At 44.0% G+C, this 25,053-nt stretch overlaps 1 protein-coding gene across 4 annotated transcripts in view; it reads left to right on the top strand.

The window, feature by feature from the left end:
• The first annotated feature begins 11,862 nt into the window (after window positions 1–11,862).
• Window positions 11,863–25,053, top strand: part of zeb2a (zinc finger E-box binding homeobox 2a) — a 49,257-nt gene continuing 36,066 nt past the window's right edge. For 3 of the 4 annotated variants that reach the window (XM_039006851.1, XM_039006852.1, XM_039006850.1), the window contains exons 1-2: window positions 11,866–12,063; window positions 13,748–13,907. In XM_039006851.1, coding sequence (XP_038862779.1) covers window positions 13,835–13,907 — 73 coding nt within the window. In that variant the 5' untranslated portion in view covers window positions 11,866–12,063; window positions 13,748–13,834. Of the gene's footprint in view, window positions 12,064–13,747; window positions 13,908–25,053 lie in introns of all 4 variants that reach the window. The other variant, XM_039006853.1, reaches the window with a different exon arrangement.

Raw genomic sequence — 25,053 nt, 5'->3', positions numbered from 1 at the left:
TCTTGCATTAAATTGTTCTTCCGGCTACAAAGATCAATTCTATAGGCTAACTAGCACAGATTTTAGATTACTGTATGTGTTTAATGTAGGCCTACATTAAAGACAAGGGAGGACTGAGATTTACATAGCTTATAGGAGGTCATTTTATGCACCCTAAATGAGTAACGAGAACCTTTAAGGATACCTTAACATATTTTCATATCCTTCAGGGCCTGTTAAGATCATATTCTTGTTGTATTGTCTAATAATTCTCAAAATCTCTCATCACTTGTATCAAATTCTTCAAACACTAAGCCATAAAAGGTATACATGTCTCCCCTCTAGGCAAGGTACCATAACGATACAATTTTGCACAGTACGCTTGATATAGTTTGGTCCCCTTACAGTTACAGTGAGATGACCAAAGACAGATAGAACTCCAAGCTGTTGCTGGGGAGTGTCCAAGAACAACAGGCGACGCAGTACACGACCCTGCCAGGACGTCCTGACCCAACTCTCATTCCTGGGTAAACATCTAGAGCGCACAAACCGAAAGGACCTAAAGAACAGTCCAAAAGTCACCCTGAAGTATTTTTGCATTGCTGCTAGAATGCTCGAAATATACATGTTGGTGAAGTTCTTGAACACGGTTCTTCCACATTGGTTGCTCTTTCCTTCAAGGATGGCCTGGTTGTTGGTGTCATCCACTGACTTTCAGTCAGTTGAAACTGAAAAGAGACCAAGGATCCTTTCAACCACAGATCTAAATAGGTGACGACATTACTGTCCATCCACATCCGTGGGACAATACATTTGTGGCGTCTTGCTGAGTGGTAAAAGAATGACTATGACACTTTGACTGGAATTTCTATGAGGCCCCTGTGGAACGTTCGCTCTTTCAAGGTAAGTAATATGTATCAAGAAAAACAACCATAAAGGGAGTCCCCTAGGCTGCCTCTCCCTCCCACTCAAGCCTCCCTAGTTACAGAGCTAGTTTACATTGGCTCAGGCTCTCTGGCTTTGGACTTAAGACGGAACACCTGACCTGTGATAGCTGGTAATCTTACTCTCTCAGAGATCTACCACCTACAGTATAGACCAGACCAATGCCTGGTGATATCATCTGTTGCTTTATGCCTGTGTGGGTCTGAGACGGTTTCCAGGAGGACCTGGTTTTCATGGAGAGAATGGTTGTCGTCTGTGTCAATACAACTCTCAGTAGCAGCCCCCATCAATGTTCCCTAGAATTTTTTTAGAACACTGAGGCTGTACACGATTTAACTTCGTTTTAACAGTGGGCAAGTAGGCTACTATGGTTATCAAAAATAATGGAGAAAATGCGTCCCATAACATTTTAACTTGGAAATAGCTGTTCATTCAGCCTACAGTAGCAGCCAATGTGTGGAGTTCAATGTAGGTCTACATTCCATGATACTTTGTAAAAAAACATGCAGGGCATTAACCTGTTTGTCCATTTGTCCTTCAGACAAGGAGGTGTCTGAAAATGTTGTTGTGTTGTTTGATGCAATAAAATGCATAATTACTCCCATACCATTATTTAAGAGAATCAGACAAATTATGGTTTCCTCTGCCTATTGGTTACTTAGCTTATTAAAGCCTGTCTCAAAATACAACACTGCCCCATTAAGACAAAAAAAAGCTCTTTACCTGACTAGCTTTTCAAATATGTTTTTGTGCTCTTGTAGGAAGCAATCACTCCTCCATGTCTGATTACAAATGATCTATAACTGGGCAAATAACTCACTAATATTAAAGGAAATGAACAAAAGTAAAAATGTGCACACGTCGCTACATTTAGCTTTCTCTTTGATCTCAAAACAAGCACATCTACTCAGGACCGCTCATGCTGTAAAAACAGTCCAGTTCAAAGTGAATGGCATAGATCCATATATGGCAATGGTCTATTTGCATATAGGCCTACTGTAGTCAAAGCAATAGAATTCTACTCCTATAAGTTCTGCCTACACCAAAATATCTTGCATAGTTAGTTTTGTTTCAGTATGTTCCATTGAAAGTGGCTAACATTGCGTTGATTATATCACAATTCCCACAGTAAAGGGAAAAGTTGATAGTGTTAACTAACAGGGAACACTCTGGAAAGTTGAGTGAAGTTCAATCTCGTGCTTCTCTGCACACGCTGATATTTCTTCTTCGCAGCAATCCTGGAGAGGGAATAGGAGCCACTCACCTCAGCCACCACCATCCATGTGTTTAATACCTGCCTGACTATGAGTACTGTGATGTTGATGGATTCATGGATACTAAACACACTTACCAGATGTAGGCTGTCTCTCACTAGGATTGTGAATGACCCACAAGTCATTATCCCATAGCCTACCTACCAATGCTAAGAGTACTCATGCAGTGCATACAATACACTGTATGGAGATACTACACAGGAACAAGCTTTTTATGGCTGGCTTGTAAAATTGCTGCAAACGGCTGTGTTCAATTAGGACAGTTCGAAAGAAGTGGGACGTACCCCAAGCGACTGAAAAAGACAGGGCCGTCGGACAGTAATCCAGTGACTCAAGGTTTAACAACTTCTTGACACGTCATTTCTCAGACATTATAGGGGAGAAATACGTTTTACACCCAGGGGTCAAGGTTACGCAAATGCAGTAGGGGGGCTTGGCTCTATAGTGCATGTAGTTACACACTGCTCCCAATTAAACATGTAGTACTACCATTAGCATCTGCCACAGCTCATCACCATTGTTAGCAGTGTGAGAGAAATTAGCCACCTTTAATGTGAAGCTGTATTGTCTTGGACAAGTGAGAGGAACCATTACCTCAAATGAGTTATCCCGTCCCTGTTAAGTTCAGACACAGACAGACAGTACGGAGAATACAGTTACACAGAGGAGAGGTGGTGGTAATTTGAAAAGAGAACACATAAGATGGAGCCGAGGAGAGAGAGAGTGAGGGACTTGTGAAGGATTAAGTTTACCGGTGCTAGGGAGGGAACAGGGGAGGTGGGAGCTGCCAGGAAGAGGGTTGTAAACATATGGGGCTGTGACAGCAGTGTTGACATTAACATGACCCACCACTGGATCCTCCTAATCACTAAGTGGTACGCTGCTTGTCGACTACCTGCTCATCTTCGTTTTTACACACAGACACACAGGTTTAGGACGTCTCTATCTACCTTTCTCTCCTCTCTCTCTCTCTCTCTCTCTCTCTCTCTCTCTCTCTCTCTCTCTCTCTCTCTCTCTCTCTCTCTCTCTCTCTCTCTCTCTCTCTCTCTTACTCGCTCACCTTTATCTCTCTCCCTCCCTCTTATTTCTTCAACGGGTACATTTATGAAAACAGAATTGAAAAAAACTATACATTGTAGATCCATCTCTCCTTCTGTGTGTCCTGTTATGATTAGTTACCTCGTCCAGTTATCGTAAGGACATGCTTCCTTTATGCTCAAGAGTGTGAGGACCTCTGCCAAAACATGAAGTGCTGCATTTATTGTGGAAAAGGTCAACTTACAGAGTTTATTGAATTATTTAAATCCAAACACTCTGACACTTGATCCAAGCTACAAACGGAATTTCCCAAGTACTTGAATGTGTGGTTAAACGAATCTATAGGCCTACCTTGATTATTCTTTCCCTGATGTACTGAAAAGGGATGCAAACTGCTATGCACTGTATGCAGAAGAAGGTGCAAAAACATTGATCAATGTACCCAATATGTCCAGTTAGGTTATGTTTGAAAGATCAAGATTTTCTGCAACATTTTAGACATCAATCCACAAATTCAGCCATCTTCCCCTCCTTTTAGATGCCACATTCAATAGAATCTCCCTCTTCCTCCTTCCCTCCATCTTTCCACAGAAGGGAGACATAACACAAAACACAGACGGGTGGGAAGCCTTGCTCTGCAGGCATCCTGCGAGGGCCTGGATTACAGAGAAGAAATGGAACTGTTCCTCCTCCGCTCCTCTCGCTTATCCCCCCTCTCCTCTCCTCCCACTCACTCCTCTCCTTATCATGGCTTCCTGTGAATCTACCTGACAGGCCTTTCACAGGTACAGCTAATCCTCCCTCTGGGGGGGAATACTCACTCCCATCCAGCAGCTCACACAAATCGAAAGTCAACCCTTTTTTGTTGTGGCTGCTGTTTGTCGATAAAAAAAAAAAACGCCTGGATGTTATTCAATAGAAAGAAGGTGATGAACCAGCTCAAATCCCCCTTTCCTCCATTCAATAGCATGGCAGGTCAGACGTACTGTGAACATGGATGGTGCAGTGTTCAAATAGTGTTTCCGTGTTGTAAAACCATGTGTATGATCAATGCCTGATCTGATGTGAACTTTCGAGGTATTGGTGGAGGTAGTGTATGTATGTATACCGTTGTGAATCAGGTCAGTGTGTATTGAGCATGTGCAGGTGCTGGTAGTGTTACGTGTCGGGCTGTGGAAGTGTTTGTATGATATGGTATGTGTGGCTTATACACAGCTTTTAGATGTTTGGAAAGGCACACACATGCTCATTCCCCATGCTTCGCCTCACATGGAGGATTGGACAGACAGGGGGCTGGAGAGCGAGCTGCTTAACTCTGGCCCCCTACATTCCAACACCCTCATTCACTACTGATATGGCCCACTTTGTCTAACTATCATGCCTTGCATTCACTTCCTCCTTGAGCGAGCCTGTCCGATAACACCCTCTACCTCCTTACCCCGTCCGTCACACAGTCACTGACACGCACAAGCACACACACACACACACACACACACACACACACACACACACACACACACACACACACACACACACACACACACACACACACACACACACACACACACACACACACACACAGACACATACACTCTGTGTCATCTGTGGGGGTTGACAGTTCAGTGTACAGTAATCACTAGCCAGTCACATCCTCCTGGTTTCCTCCTCAGGTATCACCCCACCGCTTCCTCCCCAAGATTAGTTCCCCCTGTCCACTTCCTGTCCTTCGCCTTGGAGGGTTCATATAGCGGCTGGGAAAGCCTGTCAGGGCAGCGGCTGAAACTGGGGTTAGTTCTATATGGTCAGTTAAGCCTATATCTACTGAATATGAAGTGTGTGTCATCTTGCCGGCTTTTAACGTTTCTCCCACAAATAAAGACTCACTGACACAGTGTGAGACGCACACACACACACTGACACTCGCACACACACACACACACACACACACACACACACACACACACACACACACACGCACACACACACACACACACACGCACACGCACAAGCACACGCACACGCACACACACACATACACACACAGACACTACACTTCCCTACCCACAGTTTCTGTTCTGTCAAAGTCATGTCACTGCAAGATCCAGCACTCTTTAACAGAACTCCTGAGGGCATCATGACAGCCAAAAGGAAGTGCCAGTGACCGCGACCGCCCCATGAGTCAATTTAGTCCTGACCTGACAGCCCATCACTCTGACTGTAGAGCTGACAGGACCAAGTCTCACTGCCTTATATGATTACCATTCACAGCCTCCTATAAGGCCTTGCTTTAGTAACATCAGTTTGGTGAAGATATCACTGCTAAGACACTTAGATATCTATATGTGTCCTGTCCTCTTTACTTGAAAACATTTTGAATAAGATGACACTTGGAGTATGACAGAAACGTTCCAGGATCCAGTTTCGGTATTGCAGGTTTCTTACTTAATAGTAAGGCTGATTTACAGTATGTGCTGAGTTCACAGGTCATGTGCGTAATAAATGTGCTACACACTGGGTCAATGGGATTTATGGTTAAGACGGGCGTTGGTAATTAATACCTTCCAGTCAATGGTGACTGAGTCTAGACTCATGAACCTCTGATATCAACCTCTGTATTTCAGGTAAAGTGGTGGTGTGTTTCAGATGACTAATGCCTGTGGCTCCTTCTCCTCTGTGCCTCATACTCCCCAAGAGCAAATGTATTGACTTACTTTATTTAGTTTGTGTTTTTTTCCTCTCCTCTTTTCTGTTTCTATTCCTCTTTTGTAGTTTCAGCCACAGAGTAGTTCACAAATCGTCTATATTCTTCAAAGTCGGGACCTAAATTGAGGCAAAGCTATAAAAAAAATTGGAGCTAACCTCTTTCTAACTCCTGCCATATAAATTCCTGCCAGAGGTTTTCTGCATGATGGCAAGAGATAATTTCATGTTTCAGTGTTTCAGAAGACTTTCCATGGGTGGCATCATGCCTAATCATTCAGTAAAAAGCTGTCCTGTTCAGAATCAGGCTCATACTCAGTGTAACCAAAGCTATCATCACCATTCTCTGTCTGTCAAATACCTTGTCACAGCAACAACAAAAAATCCAGTAGACTATTCACAGCTCTTCTGCTTCAGCTCTCATTATTGCTCCTGTTGTCAACTATCTGACCTACACTACGTGTAGGAGACAGGATTAACCACCAAGGTGGATAACCACCTGTTGGGAGGTGTGTGTTTGTGTGTGTGTTTGCGCGTGCCTATGTGTGCGTGCGTCCTACTTGCTTGCACGTCTGAGTGACACCACATGGCACTGATCAAAGGGGCTTCCTTGATGATGAAACTGTAACAGGTGTGCACAGGCACGCCAGACTAACCTAGGCAATAACCTATCTTGACAGGTGCTGCAGTTTATGTTTCATGTCCTCCACTATCCACCACTGTGCACGTGACTTAAGTCACTGACCCAATGGCTCCCTCCGACCACTGCCCTGACAGCCATCCGAACATGGTAATGGCTGTAAAGGTACACTAATCTCTGATGGTAACATTCGGCTTACCTTAATCTGGTTTTTGGGGTAGGGGATGTTGTATTAGGAAAGAAGGTGGGGGTTGATGATGGGGAGGGGGGTGGGGAGGTTAAGGGGAATTACACTAATCAGTTCAAGGCCCTCACTCCCGTACATATAAAACTTCCCATTAGGCTTAGAGCATCATAGCTCACCAGCCTGCTCCCCAGGGGCCTCACATCTGGCTGTCAATTAAGGCCTAAATCCTCCACACAGCACTAAACTGCAAGGTAGGAATTGAAAAAAGGGAGGAACAAGGGGAGGAGGCTGCAGTGGTGAAGGGAGGGGTCTTTAGGAGAGGGTGAGGGCTGGCAATGGGAGGCGAGGATTTAGGGGTGGGGAGGCAGGGGATTGAGAGTAAGCCCTCCCCCAAAATATTTGAGGGTTTCTCAACACATGAGGGCAGCGTAGAAGCATTCAGAGCGGTTGAGGGTATACAGGGACCTGTGACGGACAGGGGAAACCTCACTATACCCATTCAGTTACTATGCACCAATTACCTGTAAATACCTAACAGATTTGATGAAAAACACATGGAATTAGTGTCATAAGAAGGGTCCTTGCTCTTGGGGGATAAATAAAGTTATATTTTATCGAATTGAGAAACTCCTCTTTTGGGGCAGTGACAGGTTTTTCAAGGCCACCATCGGCCTAGGCCGGCTTTGACAAATACAGTATTTTGGTAATGAGAGACTGAAAAGCCACAGCTAATCGCTGAGGACAGGGCTTTCTAGTCGAGACAGATCTATGCCTCTATAGTTAATAAGGGCATAATGTCACCAAGAATTTAGAGCTTTGCGGCATATATAAAAACAAGTTAAGATACACAAAACTCAAGTACACAAACCCTGGCTGTGCAAATTAAGATTTCATTTTAAGTCTATCAGATAGCGATGCATTCCATTCCATCTAATTAAAGAACGACTAGTCACGAAATGTCTCTGAAAAACTCAAATGATTTGTTTCACAGTTGCCTCAGCTAAATGACAACATGTACCCGTATTTGAAACATGCTGGTCATCTGTAATTGCTGCAGCATTCCATCCTTTTTATAAAATAAAAGGAGGCCTCTAACAGGAGGCGCCAGGGTCCATGGACCATGCCGAGCTTGGCAGGAGATCAAACCAAACGTTGCTGTGACACTGGTAGAGACACAAGCACCTACTTGTTTAGACAGGGCTTACTGAACGGGCCAGGCAGGGCAGGGAGAGATGGCCGGGTTGGTAGAGGGAGAATGGGACAACAAAAAGCTGGGCTTATCTGACCCCTTGGGATTTTGATTACCTTGACAAAAAAACTGCACAGGGCAGAACTAACTATAATTCACTATAGCAATATCCTAAAATCCAATGTTTTCGTACAGTATAAACTATCATTGCCTTTAGGAATTAAACATGGTCAATCTAAAATAGTGGTTTTGAACAAAAATAGATTCTAGTGACTTTAATATAAAATATATACATTTCACAATGCAACAACACAATTGTGTAAACCAGGGTGTAAACTAACCAGGTACATGACCATATAATCCTGAGGTTCCATGAAGTAAACTAACACTGTGGTGAATCATGGAGTTAAGTGACAGCTCCTCCTGTTTGTGGTTATGTGTCACATGTTTTAATCACTGGGCGGTCAAAAGGTAAACAGAGATCCACCCACAGCATAACACCGTCAGACTAAACTTGGCCTCTGCCAGAGGGAGGTCAGGAGGTAGCCTTCCATGTATTCCATGCCTCTGAGCAGTCACTTGAACATATACACTAGGCCAGACAAGACACACGTACAGTATATATAGGTCAGGGATGCAGTCTGTATCTCCCAGTTCAGATCAGACAATGCCAGTGTGCTAGGAGAGGTATTGGAGATCTCCTGTCCTAAATCCCCTCTACCAAAGACCTTTCCCTCCCCAGCCTGGTTAATTTCCAGGCCTCGATATTAATCTGTCGCCCCTCCCACATCCAGGATTAGTCAATGCGACCCCCTCTCCCCCTCCCCTCCTCCCCTTCTCCTCTCCCCCGGTCTTTATTCTACCCCTCTATTTTCAATTTACACTGGTATTACACAGATATAGACTCAGATTAGTGATGTGTTTATGTTGACAGCAGACGCTGGATTAGGTCATTCATGGGGGGCAAGAGGAAGGGCGGTTATGGGCGGCAGGTAGCCTAGCGGTTAGAGCATTGGGCCAGTAACCGAAAGGTCACTGGTTCAAATACCCGAGCCGATAAGGTGAAAAATCTGTTGATGTGCCCTTAAGGAAGGCACTTAACCCCATAATTTGCTCCAGGGGAGCTGTACTGCTATGGCTGATCCTGTAAAACAACACATTTCACTGCATCTATCCAGTGTGTGTGACAATAACACATTTATTATGGGGTAGGAGGGGAGGTCCAAAGGACTATTGAGTCCGTCATGTCCATATAAATCCACTATCACATAAGAATTCATTGGCCAATGACTTCAATAATGATAGTTGCTGAGTGAACCGCAGCTAGTACAGTTTATCAGACAACATTTGTTGTGTCGTTGATGGAAGTTGTTTGCTGTTGGATGCCAGTGGGCAACATTCCGATGCTGAACCACACCAGAGAGAACAGCCTTGTGGGTGCTCAATGTCTAGCTGGTATTTTGACGTGACAAGTTCAAGCAATTTACATAGTGATAACCGTACTGCAAATTACTGAACATTTTCACTTCATGAAATACATCCAGAATGCTAAAATACAAAACAATAGAGTTTATACCACATCATTTAGCCAAATCAGAGTGCAGCTTAAACACGTGAGAATAAATAAATGACAACAGCTTCTTTAACAAGCTGAACTGAGGTGTGTGTAACAATGTATTTTTTCCTAGATAGTTTTTTAATGTGGAATTTAAATATCTATGTTGCTAGGACATGAACTGTAAGTCACCCTTGCTGTTTCATATCGGCCTGTAAAAAAGAGGAATAATTAGTGGACATGATTCTCAGTTGCTCAACACATACACTTTCCAGATCCCTCTTTCACCTATTAATGTCAATGACATCCATTTGCCTCTAATCTACCCCCTCAACTGTATCTCTCCCATGTTGCAATAAGACCTCTTGAGCAACATTAGGTTTCTATCTATTTCCCTCTGTGTGTGTGTGTGTGTGTGTGTGTGTGTGTGTGTGTGTGTGTGTGTGTGTGTGTGTGTGTGTGTGTGTGTGTGTGTGTGTGTGTGTGTGTGTGTGTGTGTGTGTGTGTGTGTGTGTGGCAGCTCACATGGTCAGGGTATGACAAGCCTCTCCTCAGGTTCGTGGGGTGACTGAGACTCTCATTTCCCTTCTATTTTTCCTAGAACTTCAGGTGGTTCTACATAAAGACTCATCAGGAACTCCAAATAAGCCACAGACAGAAATTCAGCTTTATGCAGCTACAAGTCTCATATTATAAAATATCTGTTTGTTATTTTCTTCCCAAAAGCAATATGCTATGAGTGACAAAACTTAGCTATTAAATGTACTTTCAAAGGCCACAAAAAAAACATTTTAATAAAATTATATATACATTTTTTAACACTGAAAAAAAAATCACAATAAGGAGATTATGGTTTTAAAATAAATATGTTTGTCCATTTTCAAAATCAACCATGTTAGTGGAAATGTCATTTTGATAATGGGAGCAGGCCTATATGCTATTCTACATGATCAAATGCTAATTGGAGGACTCATTATAGAACATACTTTGGTCATAAAACGTTCTTTCTCACAAGAAGAGAAGATGCCCCACTGACAGTGGATTTCTTAATGCCCAAAGCACTCCGGTATCGAAGTCTGTAATCTCATTTCATGACATTTTAACAGACATAGAGACAAAAAAGGGGGAGTTACTGGGCACAACTGTTTGCACCTCTCCTCTGTGCATCTCTAGATAGGGCCTATTTACAAACGTATTAGAAACTATACTATACTTTTATCAATCATAGACTTATTGTGATGTCGTGAGGCCTTGGCAAAAATTGGCCCCAATATATATATATATATGCTCATGACATTTGATTAAGATGATAATAATAGTTAATAGCCTAATAATAATAAAAATAAATACAACTTTATTATTGTTAATAACTTAAAAATAACCATAGATCTCAAAATTACCTTATAACCTGCCATCTTGATCAAGTTTCCAGAATCCTGGTTTTGTATGAGCTCCATTCAAATCCAAATGGCTTTGAGTGGGCTCATCATATAGCCGCTTCCATCCATTTGTGAACTTATCATCCATCCATACAGAAAATAAATAGATACCGAGAAGGGAGGGGAATAGCCTACTTTACCAACCACAAACCATGTGTGTTAGTTACTCTCCGCTGCACATGACTGACTGGAGCCTACAAGTGATGATGAAATTTTTAAAAACTGTGATAAACATGAAACATAATCAAAAAAGCCCTATATAGTATGATATGCATATTTGCAGGTTATAAATGACGCCTTTGCCGCAGCGTGTTTAGTTAATGCCAGTGAGAGCCGGGGAGAAAAATATGTCTGCATCTTCCCCCTTTCGTTTTTGTACAATAAATACAATGCGGAATGGCACGAACGATTTTCAATGAGAATATACAGTCACTCAGTCAAGATAAAAAGGCAGAGGTAGGCTACCTATCCGCTGTTGCGCCTCTGGATACATGCAGGAAGGGAGCTTTATGTACAGGTAAACTACCTGTGCGCTCCAATCAGGTACTTCGGCGCTCCTTTCACAGATTTTTCCCATATGCCAGTATGGACAGTGCCTGTCACCGAATTATAAAGATCTTCTCTCTCACTGCAATTACAGTGCTGTTTTATTTAATTTATGATGTCGCTATTGGAAGTCTGATTCGTGGGTAATTCCTCTAACTTTTGACTCAAAGCATAGCCTACAAATGATAAATATAATCTCAAGGGAGACAACAACTTGATCACGTTCTTCTCCAAACGACGCTCACACACATACTCCTCAATTATCCCTCCACGTGAAGATAGGTGGCGTGTTAAGGGGTCCGGCGCCTTCTACATTGCAGGAAAAGAAAGAGAGCGAAAAAATGTCATTAGAAGAGGCGTAACACGTCAGTGCGCGTCCCCAGGTCTGTTTCGTGAAGTGGCTGAAAGAGATCAGTCCTAACCTGCCCATCAGGAATAACGGTCCCTCGTCAAGCTATTTTCAAGGCTTATTCCCAGTTATTTTCTTTGGATCCACGACGCACCACTTTACCATTTCTCTTTGACGTTCTGTCTTCTAACCAGCTGTTTGAAGGATCACACTGACACTCTGGTAGGTGTATTTTACCATATTGTCATTTTTACATCAGTTTCTGACTGTGAAACTTCAACATCTATGTGGTTGAGGTAGCTATGGCATGCAGGTACCTCAGGTATCCGTGCGCTGTTGCGCAATTATCAAAGTTGGACCACTTACCTGAGCAGGTGAGAAAGGTCCGTGCTGCTCCAGGAGTGGGTAGAGCGCTGTAGGTACCTGCGTCAACTGTACTCTGATGCTATCATATTCCCGGTGTCCTTTCCGGGGAATCGAAATGTATTCGATGTTATTCGTTCCTATTCCTTTTGGTAGGAAACGGACGTATGCTATTCCCGTTGGTTTGCCATCCATCTTATTTGTACAGTTTATGCATAGCCTTCTATTAGATGGAGCAACATTGTTTTTTTATCCACATTCCAAATGTGAACATCTCCTATTCTGCGTAGCTGGGGTTTGTGCAGTGACCACCGACATCCGCACTATTGTGTGTGTTGTAGCCTATGTGTGTGTTCACTGCTGGTGCAAATGCCAAAGCCTTGTGAAAAAAATGCGATGCGGTGGCAACATTTCCACATTTAAATCTTTAAACTAGGAGATCCTCGTTTGGGCTGTGTTTCAACCATTCTACTTCAATTGATTTTCCTCGTAAATGTACAATATAAAGCTTTTCCATGTGGGGCAGTAGTCTATTCCGTGTGTTGTCGTGTAAATGTTGGTGACTGTGTGTGTGTTTGTTTTCTCCTTCGTTTCGCTACCGTTATAATACAAACTCCACTAACACCACGTCCCTACATTTTACACAACATTTGAACGGGGGCCATGGACGGGCTGGTTCTCATTTTTATCAATCAGTATGGATGGTAGATAAAATACATTTTAACATTCATTTCTTATAAAAGGGAAGTTTGTCTATTTCCCCACATTTTAAGATTGCACAATTTACCACGTTTTTTTCTTGCTGAAACCTTATCATGAATAATGGCCTATCAAAATGATTGGCTTTTTACAGAATATTAACACTCATAAACATAGCTTGCAAAAAGTGAAACCAAAATCTAAATGACTGAGATGCTGGTCATGATATGAGGTTTTTAATTGAATACAACACTTTTCTCAACTTGATTTAGACCTATGGGCGAGAAAAGGATGTAACATATTATGGCTTATGGTTCTTTGGTTAAGTTTGACATTTTAGTGATTAAAAACTGAACCAATGGGATAGATTTCAGTTTGGAGATGACAGCAAAATCGCGTTTGACTGACAGTAAGGGAAGCCGTCACAATCCCTAAACGTCATCAACAAGGCTCAAGTTTATGTGAAAGTTCAGTAAACTTAAACAAAAAGGTACACCTATTTTGTAGACTTCATACAATAATCGGCCTTAGTGGTAATGTATGCCTTAGCTTTCAGTCATCCTTGTAAGCTATCGAATGTGTCTGCCCGTCTGTCCTCCTCCTTCTGCTCGGTTCATTGACGCTCTGCCGGATTAGAGACATATCAAAAGATCAGGCGACGGCGGACGCAGTAGCCTACGATCCTACTCAATATCACTATCCTGGACTCTTTCTTTACACATATGGAGTTTCATTGAAGACTTTAGAGTGAATTTTAACTTTTATATGTCGTGCCCCTGTGGTTGAACAGGATCCATACAGTCATCTTGTCCCAACATTTGTCGCCGTTTTGTTTGGTTATTAGATACCAACCAGAGCCTGCCTGTGTGCTGCTGATTGAAGGAGCCCATGCGGACTGCATGCCATCTGACCTAGCCTACTCGTCTTATCAATGAAGCAGGAGATCATGGCGGAGGGTCCCCGGTGTAAGAGGCGAAAACAATCCAACCCACAAAGAAAGAACGGTAAGACATTTTTCAAAGTAAAATAAAAGGACAGTTCGGGAACATTTGTATGTTTTGCCACCAGTCATATGCGGGACATCCCGCGCGCTGTCTCCTTCCACAGTGCAATTAGGCTACATTCAGTGTAAGCGTTGTGAAGAGGGTAGGCTGCGTAAAAGTAGCCTACATGTTGTCGTAGTTTTGAATTTAATCAGTATGAAAAGCATTTGAATGTTTATTTTCAATGAGATTATGAACACTAAAGTAGACTATCAAAAGTCTGGACTGTGTGAGAGAGGGACTTCAGAATGAGGCTCGAATAGCGGTTCGGCGAGATAGTGCCATTATCTAGCAGGCATGCAGGAAACCCGTTATATGGGTAGGAGCGCTTCTCGTAGGTTATGGACTGGAATTTTTGGGAAAACCTGTGGATTATGTAGAAATTGCATTGTTTTTGTAACGTGTGTGTGATTATGAAGGAAATGGGCTTTATCTCACGTTTATTCAACGCTGTTTCATTGCTGTGTATATTGTGTTGTGCTGTGTGTATTGTGTTGTGTTGTGCCATTATTGCCATTCAGAAGTGACTTGGTGTCTTTACAGACATTTACCACGTATTAGTTATTATAGGTTGTCAAATTGGAGATAAAGGTCTTGAAATGGTCATTATATGTAAGAGTCACAGTTTCTGAATGTTACATTTGTTGTTTGTTCTGATGCGGCGCGTCACAAAGGCTACAGCACTAAACGCAACACAAGTCATAGGCAAGCTCACAGACTGTATCACACAAAAGTATCCGAGTGCATTTCTGTTATTATCGAACAGTTACTTGAGAATTTAGTTATGTGTTACAACGTTTATTTTCGTTTTTAACGATTATGTTAGGGGGAAAGCAACAGAGAAAAGTGGATATAAAAAACTCCTGAGTTTTGTGTAGCCTAGGAGTTGTGACAGGGATTTTGCGAGGAGGGCATCCCTTTGACGTTTCAGCCATGTGTGTTATGTAAAGTTTTAATTAATGTCAATGTTGAACTGAATTCAGTTCAACATTGACATTAACATATCATATGCTATTACATGTTAGGTGTTAATTATCACAGTCTCTTGTTTTATTTGTTTGTTTGTTGTAGACGTAGACGTAGGCTATTGTAAACATGTATTTTTTAAATAAATCTTTGCATTTAAATGATATTGTTTTTTGAACAATTTTCAGTCGACTTCTCGGGTTTATTCGTTTTTATTCGTTCATTGATTGAGTGAAATCGGTAGGTTGTTCAGGGTCTTTACTGCTCTCAAGCACGTTTCTGATCAACAAAGGCAAATAGAGTGAAGTATTGCTGCTCTCTAACTGCACCTTGGTGTTTGTAAGGACCAAGATGAGTAGTGAATTTTAAAATTGAAATGGTATAGTTTGAATTTCAAAGACCATTCAGCCAATATGGGCATAACATAACGAAAAAAATAATGTTGACCAATTGACATTTGTTTAAGAGTAAACGTATTTATTTAACCAACCTCTTTAGATAGTTTGGAAGCGTTTTTCACCAGCTTACGTCTCGTCTGAGGCTCAGCAACGGAGGCCTTCTGTCACTGTTGCTCCTCCCAGATGTTCACTTTTATTATTGATCATTTTATTGACGAAATGTTTGTGCACCCATTCCCCATTTTGCGCGGATTGCTTCTTCATTGTGGGCGAATTTTATAGCCTATATCTTCATATGCAATTAGTTATTTTGAGTACGCTTGTGTTTGCCTTACAGTCCGCTGGATAGGCCTATATGGTCTATGTACAACTTTTAATTGTGTGGTTTAAGGCAACAACAAAAAGACATGTGGGCCCTCAGTTTTGGTCTGGTGTAAATGTGTGTTATCCAGAATGTCAACTTTTAATTCATAAGACTGAAAGTCTACTACAACTCATGTGTGCCTGAATATACTTTTTGCCTGAGGCCAACTTTCACTCCGATGCAGTAGACTATTCCTATAGGAATATCTATAAGGCCTGAAGGGTCTTGTTATTTGACCTATGCATTTTATTATCGCAAATCGAGAAACGGAGCACCAGAATATACAGGTTGTGAGGTGGTGTGTTTTTGTTTGATTATAGATTTTTTCATGATCCTCATATTTTAATTCGAAATATGCAAGATCATTATGTAAATGCAATTAACCTTTTGTAGGGATGGTCCACATATTGTCTGTTGCATGTATATATACACTATGACAGTTTCTTGTGTTTATGCCTATACAACTCTTCTCCCCCCTTCCCACGCACATCTCCACCTACTCTGCCACTCTCGGGTCCCAATGGGAGGTCACATTAGGCCCTGTGTAACTCGATACGCGCAGCCTGCGCAGCTTTGTTGCAGTTCGCAGTCCCCCCTCTGGTGCTATAGGCCTACGTCACATCCAGCTGTGAGGGCTCGTTCGGTTGTGTGAGCGCAGCTGTCAAAAGCGCTCCCGTAACCTCGCCAGCCAGTAAAGTTAAAATAGTCTCTTTTTCTGTTTTTCTTTTTTAAAAATGGCCACTATTTCAGCTTTCAAAGCCACTCGCCATTAACCAAATTGGTGGACTAAAGTGTGTAGGGTTTAAAAGTAATTTAGCCTTAAAATCAAATACATAATAAACTGGACACAAACCTTGTTTGATTAAATCAGACGAGTAGGTCCCAGCAGTGTCTTCTGTTATGGTCTTGCTACCCCGACTTAGAGTTAGTTATAAGACGTTAAATACATTGGTTCCTCTCTGGGTTATTACAACATTCAAATGAAGGCATGGTTTGTATAGCTGTCGTAGCCAGTAGGCTAGTGGGTCCATAACTGTCTCAAGACAATGGGTTTTCATTGGAAGTGTGTCTCATTTACATGCTCCTATCATCAGCAGTGAGCAGTGTCAGGGTGCCCGCTGTACCATTCATGCCACATTTCTCACAAACGTGCCATTGTCCTAGTTGCTGGAGACAGATACCTTTTCTAATGCCCTCCTGTTTGTGGTTGGATTTTTACCAGACATTTTTCTCTCACTTTTATTCAGTGTCTGTCAGCTTATTATGGCTAATGGCATATGAGCTCACTCATACGTGTTCATGTGCATGCGTGTGCGCGCACACACACACACACACACACACACACACACACACACACACACACACACACACACACACACACACACACACACACACACACACACACACACACACACACACACACACACACACACACACACACACACACACACACATCCTCGGTCCGAGAGCTCCCTGGCACTGCTATGGTGGTCCTTCACAACGCCTTTGGTATGATTACCACTCTCGTTCACATCAGTGCTGACCTGAATGCCTTTCATATCTGCTCCGCCATGTCTTACGCACCCCTCCCTCCCTCCCTCGCTCCCTCCCTCCCTCCCCCTCAGTAAACACCCCCTGGGGGCAGAACAAAGAAAAGGAGCTCCTCTCCTCATTCTTAATCACAATTCAGGCCTTTCACCGCCGCCAGGCCGCTCTTGCATTCAGCATCCCAAAGCCCGAGATGAAAAGAGCTCAGGAAAAAATGGAAAGCAGACAGAGAGAGTGAGTGAGAGTGAGAGGGGGAATGAAAAAGAGCGATTATGGAAAAGAGGGACAGAAGGTGGTGGTGGGTAGTGACTGAGCGACATAACTTAGGTGTCTCCGGCTGTTTGTCAGGCCTCCCCTGGTTACGTGCCCTATATAGCCCTCCCACTCAGCCCAAGGGCTGGGTCCTACTGATGGACAGATAGGGTTACGGGATGCCATTCCTGGACTATTCACAGCTGAATGGGAGAGAGCGAGAGAGAGGGATGAGTGGTGTAGGGAGATAGAGAGCGAGAGATGAGTGGTAAGCAGTGAGAAAGTGAGAGAGGGAGGATAGAGAGAAGGAAAGGGAAAGGGAGAGAGAGGAAGAGGTGAGGGGTGTGGATAGAGAGAGCATGGTTGCGAGGGAGGGAACGCAACAGATTGTTTTATGGCTGTAAACGAAATCTTGCGAGTGCCTGAGACTTTTCAGATTCCATTTTAATCAGCATGACAGAGTTGGGGGCAGGTGGGATTTGTTTTTGTTTTCCCCTGTGGATTGGTTGTGCTAGTCACATTGTGTGTTGTATTGCATTACACACTCCGTCCCATCCATCCCTTACCCACTCACAACAAACTACCTTCATAATGCCTATTTCTGTACATTTAAAAGATATAGCTTGCGATTTGTGCTCCAAGGCCTTAATACTTACTATATAACCCTGAATAGATCCATAAAGCCCAATTCAGAGGCAAAACACTTGTCTTGCGGTGCTGTCTAGCGAGACAGACTTCATTGTGGTAGGCCTCTTCTCTTTTCTCCTGCTGCTTCATAGGTCAGGAATCACACATCCACAGAGGCAGACAGAAAGAGAGAGATAAATAGAAACAGAGCAAGAGAGAGAGAAAGGGGGTGGGATGCTGCAACTTTAAAATACACCATGTGATATGAATTCCTAATTTTTTGTTAAGAAAAGGAGATTATCTTCATTCACCTTCATTCAACTCCCTCCCTCCCTCCCTCCCTCCCTCCCTCCCTCCCTCCCTCCCTCCCTCCCTCCCTCCCTCCCTCCCTCCCTCCCTCCCTTTGCCAGCCCAAGCTGTGCGGGATTTAGGCAGATTTACTTCACCAAACACCTTTGGACATTGGGGAGGAGACAGGCCTGCTTTGGGAAGAAGGGGGCCTTTGTTCCGAGAGGTGCAGGAGAGATAATGCTTCACCAAGTAGCCAGGCGGAGGCAGGGACATTATATTAACCAGTGTGCCGGTGGCCTGGGGAGCCGTGTTAAGTCTCTATGCAGCCACTGCCCCCTCCTCACTCTTTATACATACAGGGACAGAGAGATGGGCTGGCCGGATGCCTCTATGCTCCAGCGTTTTTGACTTGGCCCCAATGACTCCTGACTACACACTTATAAACATACACCCAATAACATACACACTCCCATATTAATGCACTCCCAGTTCAAATGGCCAAAGTCAGTGATTAATTTATAGATGTACAGTTTGGTCTTTATTTGTGTATGATCAAACTTAAATGTTGTTTTGATCATATTAATGAAATTATCTGGTATCCTGTCTGTCTTGAGAAAGAGAGCGATCTATATAATTATTTAGGAGTAGCCTAAGTCCTGCTTTACTAATCCACAGCAACACTATACACTTCTCCCACCTCTCTCGTTCCGTAGCCTGCCTGCACTACCACCACTCCAGCTACAGCTTTATCCTGCCTGTCCTCCTAACATCTGTCACCACTGAGGGGGACAGGAGAGAATGCCACCGGGGGCGCAGTTACTCTCGCGTCACCGGTGACTAATAGGAACAGGCCATGTACATATTAGTGTGTCTGCTGCCTGCCTGCCTGCCTGCCGTGCCCACCCACACCCACCCCCACTCACTCATCATTCTCTTTACCGTACTTCTTTGAGATGCATGGGCCCTGCCTGCCTGCTTGTAAATGCCAAGATGTCTAACTGTACAAACAAAGCTCATCACTGTGTCAGAAGCACAAAAGTCTTCAGAACAGAGAGCCCGCTTTGACAGCTTTAGAACACCTACAGTACGCCTCCCTACGCTGCTGACTGGAATGGTGGAGACACAGAGAGTGTTGCTTGCTCCAGTTTGTACTATAGGGCCGCACTGCACTGACTGACTTTGAGGGATACGAATCAGGCTGCTAAAGCGTTACATTCTGCTGGTTATTTGTGTGCCTGACAGTGTTGGTGCATTTCAAGGTGACTGACATGGGTTATTGTATTTTTTCTCTCTGTAACCATGTGCATATTTTCTTCATGAGTGAATACAGAGTTCCCCCGTGACATTTTGTGGCGCCACATCGCCTTTAGCCTAAACAGCTAGGATTTACCAAGGTCAATAATGAGGTATGTCACTGCAGGCTACAGAAACAACAGTCCCAGTGATAATGAATGGAAATAAGGTTCAGTGCAACTATCAGGGGTGGGGGGATGGGGAGAGGGGAGCTCTGTATGATAACCTTACTGAACTATTACACATTTTTCTCAGTTATTTTCAATTGAGCAGCTTTAGAAGTTTTTTGTTTATTTGTTTTAAGTGAGCATGCGGTGCTCTCTGATCGAGGCCTGTATACATATCGACTGAACATGTTTGAGCCAGACGACAACATTTTCAGACACACGTATGCGGCATCCCTCACATGGATATGTGGGCTTGATTGGCGCGGTGTGGTGCAGCACCCGGGGCAAGGTCACACACATGGAACAATCAATAACGGATCGGTGGATTAAGGTGTCATGACATCTGTGGGTCCAGACCTCTCCCATACGGCTGAATGCCTCCCACAGAGAGTTCTGTTTGTCTGTCAGCGAGCTCTCCGGTCAGATCTACACAACCAGGACTTAAAGCTTACATACTGGGTCTCTGGCCCGCTGGACTGTCGTCACCTGAGTGGGAAAGTTTACAAACACACATGCTGTTCTCTCTTGGAAATAGACACTGTGGTTGAATCTGGCTTGTGGTATCTGATGCATATCCCCTGTGGCGTGTTTTCGGTGATAAAGATCAACCGTTCTGTGTAGAAGTAATAGAAATAGATTGATTTTGGAGATTAGTCTCTGTCTCTCTCCAGTCCTCCCTGTTAGCCCTCTTCTGAACTAGATCTGTATGCTTTAGGACCCCTACTACTATAGCAACTGAAAGATCTCAAAGACTGACATCACTGTGATTACATTTGTGTTGTTTTCTAAACATTCTTTCAACCTATATCTGCCGTGAGTAGTGGGAAGGTGATAAACCTCACCACTCAAACATATCTGTCCATTTACATGACAGCAAGCGGGTTAGAAACAACACCACCACCATGCGCTTGAAACCCGTTGATGATCAGCTTTGGGTAGTGTTGTCCACCACTATGAGGTGGAAGGGCAGCCATCAGGATGTGTAGATGTGATGTGATCCTTAAATAGGCTCTGACTGGGGCAGAGGCTCCTCTGAGTCGTAGCCGTTCCCGGCGCTGTCACTACCAAATGTCACCCAGACACCTCCCCAGGTAACAAACACAGCCGACTGGGTGAAGGGATTAGTCATGGTGACAGCATCCACCCTCCATCCTGCTCCCTCCATCCTTACCCTCCTTTCCCAAACCCCCTCTTGTGACAGCCAGACAGGCTCCAGCCAGCGCCTCCTCTCCTCTTCCGTTGTTCGGATCCACTCTCCTGTCCTGGTTGGTTTGGAGACAGCCTTTGTTTCCCATGCAGGGGTCCTCTCTCTCTGTGCGTTAGGTTAACACTACCAGTTCACTGTCCTGTCCTCCTATTGGGTTGTCTGTAGTGCTCCTCAGGGTACATCAGCAGGGGTTCCAGTCAGGGATGAAAGGACACAACTTCCTGGTCACAGATCTAGCAATTAAAGTAATGAGGAAGTTCATCACTCATGGAAGCCAGGCCTGAGTTGAGCCTCAGCCCCTATGGTGGGCCTCCCTCCTGATAGTTCCGTACTCTGAGCTGCTCAGTCACAACCTCAGGCGTAGGCTGCCTGTGTCTTATCTGAGGGGGATGTCCTGTCCTTACATTCCACAGCTAAATGATCCCCTTCCTAGTGTTAGTCCAACCACTCAGGGGTATAGGAACTGGCATTCCTGTCAAAGTGGCCTGTTTTACCGTTTTATTTGAAGGAAAGGTGAGCACTCTTTCACCTCTGCTATGGGGTTTGTTTGCCGTATGGTTGGGAGCTATGGCTTCAGAGGTGATGAGGGAGAAGTTTTGTAAAAGGGACAGTTGCGTGAGAGTTTCAGATCAACATCTTTGATTCTGTGTGTCATTTCCGGCGTCGTTCATCCGAGGGAAATGCTTGCCGGTGTGGTTCTCTCTTCCATCACTGGGGTGGTGTGTGTATAGTATACTAAAGAGACTTGGCAGTGCCATGTGTGTGCCACTCATCCAGATGGCACGTCTTATCGTACCCTCTAAGCAGACAAATCACAGGGCATCTTAATGTTTGGAGTTTTACAGTACAGGGGGCTGCACTCCTAATGACTTGCATTCACTCTGGTTTTACCATAAAGGAGTGATCCTGTGCAATTAGACTTAATGAAATATTCATGTGTGGCACCTTCTCAGCCGTCCTCCTCGCAAATGAGCGAGCCACGCTTAATGCACCCCCCGTTTGTATTATGGTGGCAGCCTGGCATGTTGGCAATTAGTGCTTTGCTCTGACAAGCGACTGTAGTGCTGGGCGGGGATAGGAGGTAGAGGAGGGTGGGGTGTACTGGGTAGGAAAGGGGAGAGTTTCTTGTTGTTACACATGCAAAGCTCCTCCCCTTGAATGCTCATCTTTTTCCTGAACAACAAAAAGGCACAGAGGGAGTTTATACCATCCTGAACAAGACAGGAACAGGGAAGTGGTCTTATAGGGTTAGGTAGATGGAGTCTGACATAATAAAATGGAGTCTGACATAAAAGCCAGGTCCAGCATAATCTTTTTCACCGATCGATGATAAAACACCTTTCAATGTTAAGCTTGGCTGTCTCCTTCAGCAGTTTGTTGTCTTTATCTCTCGTTCTCTCAATGTGAAGTTCTGACATTAAGCATCTGTTCAAACAAACCACATTCACAGATTAAGCATGGCACAATTGCATCAGCCGCACATTACCAATCTCTTTCTTTGATTTTTTCTTGCCCTCTAACATTCTCTGTCTCTCTCTCTCTCTCACACACACACACACACACACACACACACACACACACACACACACACACACACACACACACACACACACACACACACACACACACACACACACACACACACAAACACACACACACACACACACACACACACACACACACACACACACACACACACACACACACACACACACACACACACACACACACACACACACACACACACACACACACACACACACACACACACACACACACACACACACAGGTTTGCATATGACAAGCAGGGCCTGATGGGGTTACGGCTGTCCACGGTCTTTATTGAGCTAAAACGGCGTGACGGCTGAGTTTTGTTAAGCTGGGAACAAAGGAAAGGAGGGGTGCTGGGATGACATTGTCTGTGTGGATATAAGTGTTGTCACTGTTTGGGTTGGGCTGGTGCAACGCAGCACTCTAGCAGGGTCATATTCATTACATCAGAAAATTATCGTGCGTTTTTTAAGTCCTCTCTCAAACTTTGCCAGACATTGTTGTTGCTATGAGAGGTAATTATTAGGAGTATTTTTTTTGGTATGACTTCCATTTCCTCTGTTTTGAAAACTTTTTTAGTTGCCATTGGTCATATTTTTTAAACATTTATAAGAAAAACATAAATATTGTAGTTTTTTATCATCATTAGTCGAAAACCTACATCGCTTGTTTCACAGACCTGTCAACCATGAAATCTCTCTCTCACAAAATGACACTTCACAGGCCAGGTTTTGGGAAAGTCCCCATATGCATTTCAATTAGTTTTTCTTTCACAGATTCTCTCCTTAGTTCCCACGCAATGGGGCCTAATCAGTTGTGCACCTTTAGCTGAGGCCTGAGAAGTCTCGCGCGTTGCATTTGCGCAGGCCTAACCGTGTTTGCAGTGGGATTACGAGGGCTGGGTGGGTTGTATGAGAGCTCGGGGGGGTTTGGGGTGACTGTGTAAAGGTAGCCATGGGAAGGACCCCCTGATGGTGAGGAATGCTGGTCAGGTCACAGAAAATGAGAGGGGGGTGCTGAACGAACACTCCGGGGATGGGGCAGGTGCTTTTGTGGGTCCTGTCAAGCATCAAAGCTGTGACAGAGCTGAAAAGGTTAGTACTACAGCCGAGTACTATACCCCCCCCCTCCCCCAAGTTGCGAGTGGGTGCTAGGGTGACAGCCATTTCATTCTCCTCCTGTACTCCCCAATTTAAAGGTTGCTGTTTTCTGAAATGGACAAGAGGTGTAGAGTAGATACATTTTAAAACGCAGTGTTATCTGATCTATTTCAAACTCTGATCTAAATCTGCACGATTGCAAAGTACCATTTTATTTACAACGTGACAAACACCTTGGAAAAAGGCTATTGTTCCCCTGTCGTGAGAGTAGCCCTCAAAAGGCAACGATAACTTTATAAGATCTGTTTGTTCCAATAGCGTGCTTATGCAGTGAAATGGGCAGTAAATCGAACAGTTTTTCTCCATTGTGTGATGGTTCTAGTCTAAACAAACAATCTGTAATTGTTTGGACTTGACTCATTAAGTATAGAACAACAACACATGTTACAGAAAATACAAGTATTCAATTGAGCAGCCCTCAATGAGACAACACATCCAAACAGACTCATTTGTCATTTACGATCATATGGAAAAACAGTTCAGCACAAAGAGATTGCATTTATTTCCATTTATATTTTGCGTGATAATTGTGTTAATTGTTAAAGGTGTTACCTATAAAAGCCTAACCCTCCCCACCCTACAATGTAACCTGCCCTGCCAACTCTTAAAGCAGAAAGCCCTTACAGCCCAGTGACAAATTGTTCTGCTCTTTTCTTTGAGCTTCATTGGGTGCTTTGGTGGCACTGTCCCCTGTACCTCATGTTTGGGTAGAGGTGGGGGGTGTTCGGGGGGTACAGGTTGCGTCATGGGACCCGAGGTGTCCCCTTTTGTGCAGCCCGTCAAACGTGGTTAACATGCGGCCATTTATCTCCAAAGCCCCCTGGGTGCACAATGGTCTGGGTGAGCAGAGCAGGGGCCGACCCACGATGGAGGGAGGGGGGGGGGGGGGGGGGGGGGGGGCAGCTTAGCTGTGGTGCGCTCCTATTCTCCCCCACTCTTCTCTTTCTCTCTTTCCCTCCCTCCTCCCTCCCGTTTCTCCTCTTGGCTGCACACAAGCCCTCTGTCATTGTTTTGTTTCATTATTTTCCCCAGAGGCACTCCTCAGTGTGGGTCAGGCGTTATCTGACAAGGTGCTTCAGAATGTCGGGAGCCCCCGCTAGACGGATTGTACCTTGCAAACGTGCTGTAGCAGAACCAGGGCCCTCAACCAGTGGGCTGTAAACAATAAGGCAGTGTTAGTTACCCCCCCCCCCCCCAATCCCCTCCTATTTGCCCTGTAAAGTACTAACAGAAACAGTTATACCTGACAATAAAGCTACAGTTTTACAAGCTTCTCTCCCTTT

Source organism: Salvelinus namaycush, chromosome 13, assembly GCF_016432855.1.
Source record: "Salvelinus namaycush isolate Seneca chromosome 13, SaNama_1.0, whole genome shotgun sequence".
In the NCBI taxonomy this organism is placed as follows: Eukaryota; Metazoa; Chordata; class Actinopteri; order Salmoniformes; family Salmonidae; genus Salvelinus; species Salvelinus namaycush.
The sequence above is the reverse complement of the archived record's forward strand: the minus strand, read 5'-3'. Positions and strand labels throughout refer to the sequence as shown.